The 14,740-nt window shown below is 53.2% G+C and overlaps 1 protein-coding gene across 6 annotated transcripts in view; it reads right to left on the reverse strand.

Annotated features, from left to right (window-relative positions):
* Positions 1-4,579: 4,579 nt before the first annotated feature.
* The window catches only part of COL16A1 (collagen type XVI alpha 1 chain), a 49,046-nt gene continuing 38,885 nt past the window's right edge, over positions 4,580-14,740 (reverse strand). For all 6 annotated transcript variants that reach the window (XM_055332423.1, XM_055332424.1, XM_055332428.1 and 3 more), the window contains 13 exons: positions 14,150-14,194; positions 13,896-13,940; positions 13,519-13,572; positions 13,031-13,084; positions 10,887-10,937; positions 10,459-10,548; positions 9,033-9,068; positions 8,316-8,360; positions 7,238-7,426; positions 6,809-6,875; positions 5,906-6,082; positions 5,622-5,699; positions 4,580-4,918 (listed from right to left, as the gene is read on the reverse strand). In XM_055332423.1, the coding sequence (XP_055188398.1) occupies positions 4,716-4,918; positions 5,622-5,699; positions 5,906-6,082; positions 6,809-6,875; positions 7,238-7,426; positions 8,316-8,360; positions 9,033-9,068; positions 10,459-10,548; positions 10,887-10,937; positions 13,031-13,084; positions 13,519-13,572; positions 13,896-13,940; positions 14,150-14,194 (1,134 nt within the window). In that variant the 3' untranslated portion in view covers positions 4,580-4,715. The remainder of the gene's footprint in view (positions 4,919-5,621; positions 5,700-5,905; positions 6,083-6,808; positions 6,876-7,237; positions 7,427-8,315; positions 8,361-9,032; positions 9,069-10,458; positions 10,549-10,886; positions 10,938-13,030; positions 13,085-13,518; positions 13,573-13,895; positions 13,941-14,149; positions 14,195-14,740) is intronic.

A 14,740-nucleotide genomic window follows, 5' to 3' on the forward strand; every position in this document is an offset into this window, starting at 1 on the left:
CATAGTACTTGTCACTACTTGAATTGTCTTAAAGTTTACATGTATATTGTAGGATTGTCCTCTTATTCACTCCTGTACCCCAGTACCTAGAATAGTGTCTGGCATGAATTTAATAAATGTTATTAGGTATCACCATCGTCATCATCATTATCGTCATCATCATTGTAGTCCTATATTGAATAACTAATAGGTGCCTGATGTAGTGCTTAATACAATGCTGTTTCATTTCTAGCAGAGTGCTTTGAGATAGATTTTACTATTCATTTATGACGAGCTGAGGCAGACAGAGGCTAAGTGACTTCCCTACTAGCAGAAAGATAAATGGAGAGGTCAGGATTTGAACCCAAGTCCACCTCTCTTAACTACTCAGTAGTTTAACTACGTAGTAGTGTTGTCTTTACCACTGTAATCCCGTACCCAGTCCAAACAAACAAAAAACAGGTAGAATTGAATTACAGCATCTCAGAGGAAGAAGTTTTAATATCTGGGCTGAAGGTCAAGGGGTATTTGCTGGGAGAGAGAATAGGTGACACCTGGACTGCAAACTGGGGTCATGCAATGCACATTTTATTCCACAAATATTTTAACCCTATTGAGTTCCCACCCCTTGCCAGGCTCTGTTCTAGGTGCTGAGGATTAAATTTCTGTGAAGATCTCACACCCCTAGTCCCTCTACCTAGCAAAGGGGCTCTTAGGAGAATGTTCTGTTGGATGTCTGTACTCTTTGGGGGCAAGGGCATCTAAGTCATCTCTCAGGCACTGAGACTAGCCGGAGCCAATGTCCAGGGCTGTGCCTCTGAGGAGCTGGGGCAGGCCCAGGTGTGTTTATTTTGGAGCAGGCTGGATAACACAGAGATCAGGAATTCCAGAGACTGAAAAACAGTCAACTGATTTCCAAAATCTCAACTACCTGAGGCAGACAGAGGTGGGTGGGGAAGTTCCTGTTATTGTTTCAGCTTTAGCCAAAGGGGAAAACTTGGATTCCAGCCCTTTTTAGAGGATAGAACACTTCCCTGAGTTCATGGAAACCCTGTGGTTGATTCTTTAGAGGTGAGGCAGAGCTTGGTAATGGAAGGCCCATCCAATGGAAAATACTGTCTCCCCTAGGGACACATGATTCCCCCCAAACATCCTGGCTCAGCTCCAAGCTCCAGTATTGCTTACTGAGAAGGAATACCAATGACCACCTAATTATTGTGGAATTAATTCTCTTTGATTTCAACTAGATCCATTTCTGAAATTTAAACTGCAGTTGGACGCTGTGGATGAGAGGTTGATTTGCAGCAGCTTTCCACAGAACCAGCAGAAAAACGAGAATAACAGACGTGGCACGTTGGCCACACACTCCTTCCGTTATGGGATCGTACAGAGAATACATTGATATATTCTATTCCCATAAATTATCCAAGACCAAAACAAAAAGAACTAGGCTTATAAGGGGTTAACAGGCCACATGTGAAGGAAGCGGCTAGATTCTGTTGAATTCTGGTGACCTGGGAAACTATGATGACAAAGGGGAAGATTTAAATTCCAGAAGACATCAGATCCGGGGTTTTTCTCTGCAGAATAAACATGCAGCAGCCTTTTTTCCCTCTTATAGAGCAGAGGGTTTTTCAAATTAAGGATCCTCCAATCCCTTTTTCACTTTACCATCAGTGAACTCCCCAGCAGGCAAACCTGACCCAACACCCCACCCCCTTGTATAAAATCCTTGCCTCCCACTGTCTGCCCTGCTCGCATTCCACATTCCAGCCACCAGCAGCACTGTGTCCCCTTGCACCGTGCCCTTGTCACTCAGCAGGCCATGCTTAACCACCTCTGGACCTTGGCACGTGGTATTCCCTCCGGCTCCATTGATCTGTGTCTAGACGAGGTTAGGTCCCTCGGCCCTACGCTCCCATGGTGCCTGCTACTGCCCCACCATCCCACTTTATTTGTAATTGCTTGTTTAACTCCCTGCTCTCTCTGTAGACACTGTTGGTGCAGGGGGCCAGATATGTCTTGTTTGCCTCTGACTCTCCAGAGCCTAGGACAGTTCCTGGCACAAAGCAGTGAGAGAAAAACGGACTCCTCCAGTTAGATTTTGCTAATCTGAATGAGCTGTATGCTGCCTTTAAAAGCCTGGACTCTCAGGCAGCCCAGGTGGCTCAGCGGTTTACCTGCCTTCGGCCCAGGACGTGATCCTGAAGACTTGGGATCGAGTCCCATGTCAGGCTCCCTGCATGGAGCCTGCTTCTCCCTCTGCCTGTGTCTCTGCCTCTCTCTCTCAATCTGTGTCTCTCATGAATAAAAATAAAATAATAGAAAAAATAAAAGCCTGCTGCTAAGACATGAAGGCCAAAGAATAACAGGGCAAGAATGTGAGAAAACTGCCTGAAGTTTGTGCCCCTCCTTCCTTTCTCTTCAGTTTACCCAGCTCCTGAATTTATGAGCAAAATCCATGGATTTTTTGCTGACCACAGTAACAGAAGAGACTATAAAATTCAGCTTTCCATCTGGTTCTTCATGGTCCAAGAAAATACAGTAATTCCAAACTCCAGGGAGACAAGCACTCAAATCATGAAAGCCTAAACCAGCCTGTTGTAGACTCTCCTAAGAGTAGCATGAAATGTGACTCAGGAAGAAAAGTGAAGAAAGCATCATTTACTGTGTACCGATTGGTTCCCTGGTGGCCCTCAAAGGGTAGGAGTTTGATGCTTCCCCATAGTGAGATTCCCCTCTGGCCTTCAAAACCAACCCGCTCAGTCCAACAGCTGGTCCTAGCTTCTCTCTCTACTCCCGCCAATGTGCTCCTTATCATGAGGCCAATTGCCAGCTACCACTTTGCAGACTGGGGCCCAGAGTGGAAGCTGGCCTTCCAATAGGAATGCTTTAACATCTGTCCTCCTCCACTGTGCAAACTGGCTGCTATTTCGGTGCAAAGATGATGTGTTTGCTTTTTAATGTTTTATGTTAGAAGGGGAGTTAACGGAAAATTGCTGATGAGGGACAAACTCAGAACCGGCGCCCCGTTGATCTAAAAGCATCACATGAGGCACTCGGGCGTGCTTGGGCCTCTGCCTGATGTCATTCCCCTGACCACTGGTACGCCTCTTCTCCTGGCAGGAAGAAAATAGGGCAAAGGTTCTGAGAAGCCATCAGTAGACTGGTCTCTTGGTACTCGGGGCCCAACTGAAGAAGATTTTCAGAACCGTGCTAGTAATGCCAGCTCTGGAGAGATGACAGCCAGTTTGAAGGCTTCAGGCAGTCTGGATAAGCATCTAGACTCTGGGTGCATTTCTGAGTCCGCTCTGTGATCCCTTTGAAGTTTATCCAACTTGAATAAACCTTCTAGAAAGCTGGGGCCAATAAAAAGGCTTTCTTTAGAAGTCCCTCTGGATGTGCCCTGTTGCTTTCTCACAGGGCAGCCAGCCCATCAGGACAAGAGATGTGAAAAGGACAGACGGAAGAGGCTTGAGACGGAATGTTTCCATAATATTCAACTTGCTGACTTTTTTTTTTTTTTCCTTTTCTTCCTGGCCTTTTTATATATGGAGGAGACAGGAGATAGATCACCAAATTCCCAGTGGCCTTTGACGACTTCGAGCTTAGATCTGATCATGGCTTGCCTGTGACCCCTTTGCACCGATGCAAACTGTTTCTGAAGGCCGAGGCTAAGATGTGCAGGAAAAGCACCAAAAACATTAGATGAACAAAGTTTAACAAAAGACGCCATTTGCAGTCCAGGAGAGCTGGTGACAGGGCCATGCAATGGCACAGGCAGAAAGTTCCATTTCATTTCCTGGAGAAGCAGTCCCTGGTTGCCTAGGCTGGGAGCTGAAGCCTATCTTTCCTGTTTGCACAGACGTTTTAATCACAGAATTACTGGAGCAGCAAGAAGGGACTGCACGCTTGGAGATGCAGCCAGGCAGGTGAATACACCTCAGGGCTGGGTGGCATTTCCCCAGGTGCAGCCTGAATTGGCTCTGGGCCACTCTCAAGAAGTAACTAGGGTGGGCAGCCCCGGTGGCTCAGCGGTTTAGCGCCGCCTACAGCTCAGGGCATGATCCTGGAGACCCCAGGATCAAGTCCCAGGTCGGGCTCCCTGCATGGAGCCTGCTTCTCCCTCTGCCTGTGTCTCTGCCTCTCTCTCTCTCCTCTCTGTGTATTCTCATGAATAAATAAATAAAATCTTAAAAAAAAAAAAGTAACCAGGGAGGGTGGGGTACCAAACACCAGTTTCTCTAGAGAAGCAACCAGGAAGGGGCCTTTATGAGCCATAAGCGGGGTCTTCAAACCTGCTTTTGGCTCATTTATGGGAACAAGCTGAGTGATGCCCCTTCTCTGACTTTGAGAAGTGTGCCACCTTTGAGAAGGGCAAGACACAAGTTCCGCAGAGGACTGAAGCAGGACTCAGAAGCATCTAGAGAGGGGAGCTGAGCTGCGGGCATCCTATACAGCAGCATACCCCAGCTCTGCTGGTTGACCACAGACATGAAAGGCCCTTTTTTTTTTTTAGCTCTAGGAATAAATGACAGAGGGGTATGACAGAGAGGCAGTGGCAGCACCAGAGAACCCCCACTGGAAGTGGGGTTGCAGGTAGTTTTGTTCATTTATTGATAAAAAAATATTAATAGCAATTCAGAAAAACAAAACATTCACAACCCATCACAGAGTCCTGTAAGTTTCAGCCATATGTTCCCAATGGAGTCCTTCATCTAACGGAGCTGGTGGTTTCAGCCGAAAGGCCCCTTCATGTTCTTCATGGGTGGGTACTGCTGCTCCATTGGCATGGCTCCAAAGCAGTCAGAGGGGTTACAGTGGCCAGCCTTGCCCGGCTGGCCCATGGGACCTGGGGGCCCAGGGATGCCAGGAATGCCTTGCTGGCCCATTGGTCCAGTGGCACCCATCTTGCCATACCCTGGAGGGCCTTGAGGGCCTAGGGAGGGAAGAGTCAGAGGAGGAACGTCAAGAGACCCAGGTGGCAAGAAAAGAAGAAACCATGGTCATGGTAAATAATACTTTACATTTGATAAATATTTGTCAGGTTACAACGGGTTTAACGTGAAGACTTGATCTGATCCCCACGACAATTTAACAATAACAACAATATCATTGGCTAGTTTTATTGGGAGCTGCCATGTGCCAGGCACAAGGCGAGTGCTTTTGATGCATAAGTCAATGAATCTTCACAACAATTCTGTGAGACAGAAACTATCATCTCATTTTGTAGATGAGGACACAGGCTCAGAGAGATTGCCCATGTGGTAAGCAGTGAAGCTAGGTCTCAGAGCCAGGCCAGCAGGCTTTGGTCACTTCTCTTTTGTCTCTACAGCCTGACTTAGCGACCTCATCAAGGTCAGACAGCCAGGATGATGCGGAGCAGGACTTGAGCTCACATCCCCTGGCCCCACCATATCTGACCGTCTTCCCCTGTGTCCCGCTAGCCTAGTTTAGGACTTGAGGATGGACCCTGGGTCTTCCACTCCCTTCCTTCGAACACCTGGCATTACTGTAAATGTTGGCTGATGGGCCTGTGTTATTTGAGGTTCTCCATAACTATATTGTGTTGCAGAAGGAACATTAGCAAAACAGATCTCAGCTGCTCAAGATTCATACTCTCAAATTCTGGCTCTTCCTACCTGGGGGGCCGGGGAGACCATTTTCTCCTGCAATGCCGATACCAATGTCCCCTTTTTCACCTTTGGTACCGGGCAATCCTGGGACAAAGGAAATAAAATAAGTCCTATTCCTTAGCAGAAAAATGACACAGCCGGTCAGATTAGTTGAAACACACACACACACACACACACACACACACACACACACACACACACAAATCAGACTCACAATAGACCTCATGCATGCTCATGCCTGCCCCCAAAGAGTCCCCCATGCACTTTGGGAACTGGGGGGGCAGAGCTACCTCTCATGCCTGGCACGCCCTGCCGTCCTTCCCTGCCAATCTGGCCAGGAAGTCCGGGTGATCCCGGAGCGCCTGGCCGGCCTGGGGCACCGTCCTTCCCCGGGGGCCCTGGTCGTCCCGGAGCTGCGGCCATCTCCATGGGGAACTGCATCCTGGAGGTGTAGTAAGCCATCCTCTCTGTAAAGAAGGATGGGGACAGGTCACATGGTGCCCCAGGGGCCTCAGACGGGCACAGATAGGCTGCCAGCCTGGAGTCCAAACAGCCATTCTTCAATGGGGAGTCAGAGCGAGGAACTCCAGGGCTGATCTCCTGAGTGGCCTCCCATGCCCTCGCCTCCACCTTCCTGTGCACGGTGGTCCTTCAGCAGCACAGACCTGACGGTGGCCTCTCTCTTGTCCCACACCCTCATTAGTCCACCACTGGCTTCACAATAGAGTCCAGACTCCTTGCCCGGCATTCAAGGTCTGCTTCCCTAGCAAGATGGCCAGCCCCATCAGACTGGTCCATGTTCTCCCCCAGGCCCTAGCATGGCAAGGTTGGATGAACAAATGTACAGGAAAAATGCTTAAAAGTGAAACCACACCAGCTATCTCATGGTTGCCGCTCGCCCCTCTATTTAGAGCTCACTGCACGCGGACTCGTTTGATTTCAATTTTCTTGTCTGTCTCCTTTGCTCCAGTGGGGGCTCGCGGAGCACGGGGGGAATCATTTTATCTCTGAACAGAGCAGGTGATAAGGTAGGTCTGACGTCTAATTGAACATATGCCTGGAAACGGAGGGGGGTGGTGGGGGGTGACTGGAGAGGGGAATAGAGCTTTAAGGGAAAGGAGGCCAGGGCAGGGCGGAGAAACAGCTGGGAAGGGCCAGCAGCACCCACTGCCACCCAGCCAGCTGCCAATTACCATCAAACATTTTAATGATCTCTTGTCTGATGAACCTCTTGATTTCATCATAATTCACCATGTCTCCCTGAGGAAAAGGAAGAAAACCTGCCTCAATTATACTTCCAAGCCTGGTGCTCTCCCCCTGGGAATACTTTACGGAGATAAAGGATAAGGAGGGGAACAAAGCTGCTAGGAGCCTCCCACAGATACTTAATCCAAGGTCCTAACCCCCAGGAAATGGTGCAAAACGTTTTGTGGAGCAGCTCGTTTTTCTGGGGAACGGGCTCCCAAACCTCCCCACTCTTCCACACGCCATTAAGAACCACTGATACGGGAGTCATGCTCCTTCCCTCAGAGGGCCAACAGGAGCTTCCAGAATGGTTCCAGCTCCGCCCTGCATGCCTGCTCTGCGGCACGGTGCCCATGATTGCTGGCCTTCCCTCTTACCATGGAGCCAGGCACCCCGGGCAATCCTGGGCTCCCTGCAGGCCCCGGAGATCCAGGGTGGCCCCTCTCTCCTGCAGGACCTGGTGGCCCAACAGGCCCCATGGAGCCACTCTTGCCAGGCCCACCAGGCATGCCAGCTCTTCCCTTCTCTCCTGCCTGGCCCTTCTGTCCTGAAGGTCCTGGATCACCCTACAAAGACAGGAAGTCACATCCAGCATTGCCAAGTACTATCCAGTCTACTTCATGACGTCTCAGCAATCAGCCCCCCCACTTCCATCCCCCATCCTGGCCCCTGGCGACTTCCCCTGACTGTGGCCGCAGCATCCTGACAAGTTGCCCCACCTCACTGCCCCCAGAGCAGCCCTCTTGAGAAGACAGCTTTCATGCTTAGACATTCTGAAGGTTCCCGGCTGCCCTCAGGATAAACCCTGATTCCTTGGCCAGACATTCCAGATCATTCACAATGTGGTCCCAATCACCTCTTCTCCAGGCCCACCTCCCTGGCCCTGTACCTGCAGCCACGCCTCACGGGTTAGAACTTGCCTTCGGCCACACATCTTAGCCCTCCTGGCCTGGAATGCCCTTCCCCTCCTTCCACCCAGTGCACTCCTCCTGCTCGGCTAAAATGCTCCTGTACTTTGCCCTGCCTCCCTGACTCGCCAGGCTGAGTTGGGTGCTCTATCTAATCTGTAAAGCCTGCCATGCCCTAGCGTAAGTGCGACTGGACTAAGTGAGCAGCTATTGTTCAGAGACCTCGGTTTGCCCAAGGCTGGGACAGAGGGCCTGGAATCTACGTTAGATCAAGCAGATGCTTGCAGCCTGAGTGAATCAATCAATCAATCAACTGGTCAATGAATGAATGGACTTGAGATTTCCATCCTCCCAATCATAGCTAAGAAATAGGCCCATGTGAGAAGCTTTTAGAGATGAGGTTGCTCCAAGTTTTGAGTTCTGCCCACGATTTTCTTCCTGTCTACTGACCTTCCTGTGTCTCCTCTCCATGGCTACAGTCAGAGCTTGGAACAGGCCTTCATCACTCATGAGTTTTTCCCCTCAAAACCAGCCAGTGTCCACTCACCTTTGGACCAGGGGGTCCATAGAGTCCCTGTTTTCCAGGGGGTCCCTAGAGGAAAGCAAAGGTCAGGGGTCAAGTCTGGGCAGCATCTCCAAGCCATTCCGGGGAGGTAGGTGCCATGAAAGGACCACCTTCCACAGCCATAGGGCCTGGAACTGTATCCAGCTAGGCTCTGGGTGAGGAAGGACACCAGCCTCCTCTCTGTTGGTCGACAGCTAGAAGGGAGAACAATGTCCCCCAGGGCATGGCCTTGTGTGATCATATTGGTTGGGTCCCTTGTCACAAACAAAAAGAAGTGAGAAGTCAGAGTGAAAGGGCCAGTCCATGGCATATTGGAAGCCCTTCTAAGAGCTGGGGCCCAGGAAATGTTTGTTTGGAGTCTACTACCACCACCACCTCATCACCACCATCACCACCACCACCACCACCATTACCACCACCACCACCACCACCACCACCACCACCACTACCATCATCACCATAAGCTTTCTTTGGCCAGGTACACAGTCAAAAAATAGGGAAGAACAAGTGTCATGCATCCTTCTCCCCAGCCCCCAATCCTCCCCAACGCAGCAAGGGCCACCAAACTCCTGCATATCTGTCTGGAGGGAGTCTGTGCATTCAGGGGGTGTTCACTGAGTGAACAAAGAGGGGTGAGGGCCAGGCTAGGAACAAGCAGCAGCATCCCCCAGGGAAAGGAGGAGCCCAGCACGACAGTACCTCTTTGCCAGCTGCACCATCTGCCCCAGGTTCACCCTGTGGAGTAGAGAGCGGTAGACATATGATTGGCACTAACCCAGCATGGCATCACCTGCCTCCCCCTGCCCACCACCTGCACTGAGCCCTGTGCCACCAAGAGACCACAGTTCTCCAGCCCTCACCCTGAGACACTTGGGGCACAGGCCATGGAAACCTAGGCATCCTCCCTCCCTCTACTCCAGTCTCTCCCAGAGCCCCAGCCAACAGCCCCAGCTGCCCCCTGAATGAGCTGTACGAAGAAAGAGCAGACTGCATGCTCCTTGCTCCTGGCTTGAGGTCCCAGGCTCTTGCAGGATCCCTAGCTCTGAGTTTATGTTACATGTTTGCCGAACAGAGGCAGTAATTGTGAACCTCTGTCCTCAGTGAGGTTCCAGGGACAGGCCAGGCAGCCTGAGCCTGTTCCCTCCCCAGGACAGGACAGATTGTATCTTGGGCCCAGCCTGCTTCTGGTGAGATGAGAGAGGGCCAGAAGGTTGGAGGGACCTGCCTGCCCTGGGGCCATGGCAAGAATCAGAGTGTGTAGGTGAGATTCCACCTTCTTGGCAGATGGGCCAACTATCACCCCTATACCAGCCCCAGGGTCATGGTTACAGCTCCAGAAGAGAACACCTTGACCTGGGGGCCAGGAGATCTGGGTTCCTGCCTCAGTTTCCCCAGGAGATTTCATCCCTAAGACTGGTTGGCAATCCATCCATCTGATGTTGGTCACTTGTCTGGAACTTTTGAAAGAGGGCATATTGCAGAGTGGCTAAGGACGTAGGTTTTGGAATCAGGCAGGCTCTTCGGCTCACTAGCTGTCCAATTCCCCACCACCTACTTAACCTTGCTGAGCTTTGGTTTCCTCATCTGTAAAATGGGGACAATCAGATCTACTAAATAGGATTGCAGTAGAGATTAAATGACAAAATGTCAAGCGCTTAGGTCACCGTTCAGCACACGGTCAGGGACCAATATATCACACCTCTTGGTATTAAGTGCCAACTGAGACCAGGAGTGGTTTGGGTTGCCGAGAGGGCTGCGGTAATGGCACTGCATTTCTGGTCCCTGGCATTTAGATTCTCGGGGGTTGCTAGCAAGCTCCCACGGGGAGGGGGCAGGGGCAGAATGGGCGCCAGCTCTCCCTTGCCTGACACCTGGTCAAGGGATTGGCACAAGTGGTGTGTGGTCAGAAGCGGTGGCCTGGTGCATACTTGGCAAGCACTGGCTGGCAGGGCTTGTCCTTTCTTCCAGATATGATGTGATCCTCAGGCACAAGCTCTGTGCTGCCATCTTCCATGCTAACAACCTCTCTTTCCCTGGAGACCCTGGACAAGCAGCGCTGTGGTCCAGTGACCAAGCCAACTGGCCCTTTAACCTTGGGGCTGTGCAGTAAGATGTGGGGTCTTACCGGGGGGCCAGGGTGTCCAGGGGGGCCAGGCTGGCCTGGAAGCCCTAGAAGGCCCCTTTCTCCAGTGGCTCCCCGATCTCCTTTTAGGCCCTGAAGAGAAAGGAGGTGGGTGGTGAAGGGGATGGGAGAGGCAGCAGTGAACCCCACACAGCAGAGGCAGGTATCATTATGTGCCTGGGACCATGCCCCCAACCCTCAGGCCCTCCAGGGCAGGGGAGTGCTGCTTGAACCTGACACAGGGCCCCGTGATGGCCTCTGGCCCCCTTCAAAGGCATTTACCATGTGCCACTTGGGGAGACCCAGGAGGCAGGAGAGGCTGAAGCCAGGAAGGAGGGGGGTAGACACAAACTGTTCTCCCCACTCCCCTCTGTGCGAGGACCCCCAGCTTGACTCCCAGGAAGGAGGGGTGCGGGGAACATGTCACTCACCATTGCAGAGATCCCGGCAGGACCCGGCTGGCCTGGAGGCCCTGGCGGCCCCTAAAGATAGATGAACTCAGTGGGCTGGAAAGAGTCCTGGGGAACAAGGCCCCCCAGGAAGCAAGCGAGGGACCAATAGACCTTAAACCTCAGTGGCTCCGTCCTCCTTCCTAAACCCTCCTTCCCTCTGTTCTTGCCCTCAAGCTTCTACCGAAAGATCTGTGCTGGAGCTGACACCTAGGAAGGTCCCTGAGCTCACAGGACAGAGAGGATGATCTGGGAGCCAAGGGCAGAGGGCAAAGGCCTGAAGGTTAACTATGTGGGCCTGTGGTCTTCCGAGGCACCCCACTTCCTCCTGTTCTGTGGGAGAAGTAAAGAGCAGGAGCTGGGGGCTGCGTAGCAGGGGCTCAACTCCAGCACCACCACCACCCCCCCCCACCCCCCGCCCCGACCAAACAGATAAGCCCAGCCCTCAGCCACTGGGCCTCCCTGGTCCCCTACTCTGCTGCCACTGGAGGGCAGTGGGACTCAACACGCAGGGGTGCTCAACCCTGCTGGGCTGGGGTGGGGCCTGAATGCAGTCCCCATCTCTGAATCACAGCTCATATGCCAGCCCCCTGCTGAGAGCTGTGCCTTCTCTGAAACCCAGGGCATGCAGACCTCTCTCTCAGCCTGCCCCTCCACGTTCCCAGTTGGAAAGTTCTGGAGGCATGGACTCTACTCATTGCTAGACTTCTGGGGCAGAACTGTCCAGCGTTGGGACTAGCACAGAGCAGGGGCTGAGGCTGGACAGAGAGAAGTGAGGGGGGAACCTTGTGCCCCCTTTCCCCAGCCCCCAGTGAGTCTGTGATGGGCTCACAATTCAGAGCGTGCAGTTCCTTTCATCTATAATGTGAGCGGGGAGTAGGCTAGACCCGGGGTCCCCAAGCCAGGGCCTCTGGATCCCTCATACACACGGTGATGAGGACCTGAGAGCTCCTCTTTTTGGTCATGAACTATTTTTAACATTTCCAGAAGCCTCTCAGAAACTGTACATCTGCCACAACAGGCCTGCAATCAAACGCGAGTGTTTCCTTTGCTCAGGAACCCCATCAGCTTGGGGCCGTCACACTGATCAAAGGCGCCCATGGGCAGCCATCTCTGTTACTGAGGAGCAAATTCAGACGGGGAAACTCATTATTGCTTAATAACTGTCCTCTCCAAGTTGTCTTACCTCTGTAAGTGCGCCACCCACGCAGCTGGCCGCCCGCCTACACGCACACACAGAAGGAGACATCCCGCCTTCTCTCCTTCCTCGGCTCCCCGGCCCTCCCCCACGCGGGTTGTCAGCAAGTCCTCCAAACACAGCCCCTCTGCCTGCGGCCACCACTCCGTGCCAACCACCGACCACCGCGACCACCCCCACCACACCATCCCTCCGGGACATCTCAGCTTCCAGGCTTCCACCTGCACCCCTCCCCTCCTGATCACACCTCCAAGGTCCCAGGTCTGCACTAGGTCCTCTGCAAGCACAGCTTTCCGGCTCCCACTCAGGCCCTTCCCAAACTCCACTCCAGCCACCCTGACCTTGGGGCTCCCCCCACCCACCAGGCCCCTCCCTGCCTCAGGCTCTTTGCGTCAGTGGCCACCCTCCCAGCCCTCCCTTCCCCCTGGACACTCTTCCGCAGACTGCTAGACAGATGGCTCCTTTTGTCATTCAGGCCTTGGCTCAAATGCCACTTCTGCAGTAAAGGTGCCTCTATAGGCGCCTCCCAGGCCCTCCCTGAGACATCATATCCCTGCCTGATGCTTGTGCATTAATCTGTTTGTTTGTTATGCCAGTGCGGAAGCTCTGGGATCAGGGGACCTTGTCGATCTCGCTCACTGCCTTTAGCCCCATGCTTGGAACTGTGCCTGGCATGGAGCAGGTGCTCAATTATTGCTCATTGAATAGCTGAATGATCTCTGTTTGATAAGTAAACTCAAAATGTGCCCAGAAAAGAATAAAATGGCAAAAAGCCTGGGCACCACTGGATTAGGTGGGTCCGAAGCCCCTTACTGCGCTACCGGCTGCTCCTGGGGCCAGTGCTTTCAGGCCATCACTGGCTCGCCCGCCCCAGCCCCAATAGAATCCTAACTCTCATAAAGGCGGAGGCAAGGACGCTTTAACTCACAATGTGGCCTGGGGGGCCAGGTCTTCCCTGAGGTCCCATGGCACCAGGCTCACCCTGTAGGAACCAGGAAAAAAAAGCGACAGGGAAGCAGACTTAAACACATGGGGATCTTAGGTAGGACAAAGCTGAACAGAGCAAGCGGACCGCCAACAGAGACGCTGAGCTGGGTCCCAGGCCCCAGGCCCATACTTTCCAGGGCCCACCTTGGTCCCTGAGTATTGTTGGAGAGACAGACCTGAGCCCCCAGCCTGAGAGGGCCAGGCCCTGTTTTTTTTTTTCCAGGCCCTGTTTTACACGAGTGACCCAACAGCCTGCAGTTGCAGGAGGGAAGAGGTGAGGAGGAAGAAGGTGAAGGTGTGCAGTGTGGGGCAAACCTCCCCCAGAAAGCCCTAGGAGAGAAGCAGCATTGGCCAGTGAGTGGGAGGGGAGTGGCTGCGTCCAGGCCTCGGCAGAGCCCACAGTCAGCTTGTGCTCAACTCAGCCCTTACCTCTGCTCCGGGCCGACCACTGCTGCCTGGGGGACCCGGTTTCCCACAGTCTCCCTGGAAGAGAGAGGGCCAGCTGGAGCTCCACAGACCTCTGCTGGTCTCCTCTGGCCTCATGTTGACCCCACATCCGAGGAGTCCTACTCCCTGCCCCGCCTCCAGCCAGCAGCACCCCCGATGCCCTCAGGCCGGTGGACGGTGAGGCCTGACCCAATCTGCTGGCACTGTGGTCTCAGGAGGCTCGGACGCTGGGATGGCATCTCACCCAAGGCTCAGTGGCACGGGCACTCCTGCAAGGAGCATGACCCCCATATCTGCCTGGGGTCAGGCCTTGAGGAGAGCTGAGAACACCTGCTCGGCAGAAGTCACCAGGCCCTCACCTTTGGTCCTGGGAGGCCAGGGTGTCCTGTTTTTCCCTTGAAGCCCTGGAAGAAAAAGTGGGAAGCTGCTATGGCCCTCGCCTCAAGCAGAGGCCACTTCCCTTGCCTCCTTCCTCGGGTTGAACAAATCAGACCCCTCCAAAATCCTAACATGGTCCTCAGAGGATCTGGATTTGAGCTGCCCCACCCACCAAGGAGAGCTCACACCTGCTCAGCTTTGGGACTTACCAGCTCCTCCTTGCAGCTCAACTTACCGGGGGTCCCATGAGTCCGGGGGGGCCAGCGGGACCAGGGTCCCCCTAGAGAAAAGACAGGATGCCTACTCATTCACCACTGCCTTCCTTCTCTCCAGCCCCCACCTCCACCCCCAGGATAGAGGGAATGTCACAGGAGGCGGAGGGAAGAATCTTGAGCCCGGATCAGCCTCTGACTGGCTGTGGACCCTCAGTGAATCTCAGTTCTCTCCAGAACCCCAATTTTCCTTCTTTGGGGACCCGATGGTGTAGATCTTGATGCTCTGCCCTTTGCAACTCCCCATCCCTTTCAGATGCCCCAGCAAAACCAGATCCAAGGAGCCAGGGTGACTCCAGTCTTTCCGTATCTGCACCCTACTCTTCCTGACACCCAGCCTAGTATCTTTAGCTGCCTGGGCTTCTGGATGTCAATCCACTCCCTTGGCTGTCTGCCTTTGGTGAGACCCAGCTCATCCAACCTGGTTAAGGTCACCAGGAGAACTGAAGAACCCAGGGGCTCTGGTGCCATCAGAGCAGTGGGGTGAGAAGCAGATGGAAGGAAGGCAGCTCATCTGGGTTCTGTTGACTTTGGCTCTTGGAAGAGGAAGAAGG

Source organism: Nyctereutes procyonoides, unplaced genomic scaffold (genome assembly GCF_905146905.1).
Source record: "Nyctereutes procyonoides isolate TBG_1078 unplaced genomic scaffold, NYPRO_anot_genome, whole genome shotgun sequence".
NCBI lineage: Eukaryota > Metazoa > Chordata > Mammalia > Carnivora > Canidae > Nyctereutes > Nyctereutes procyonoides.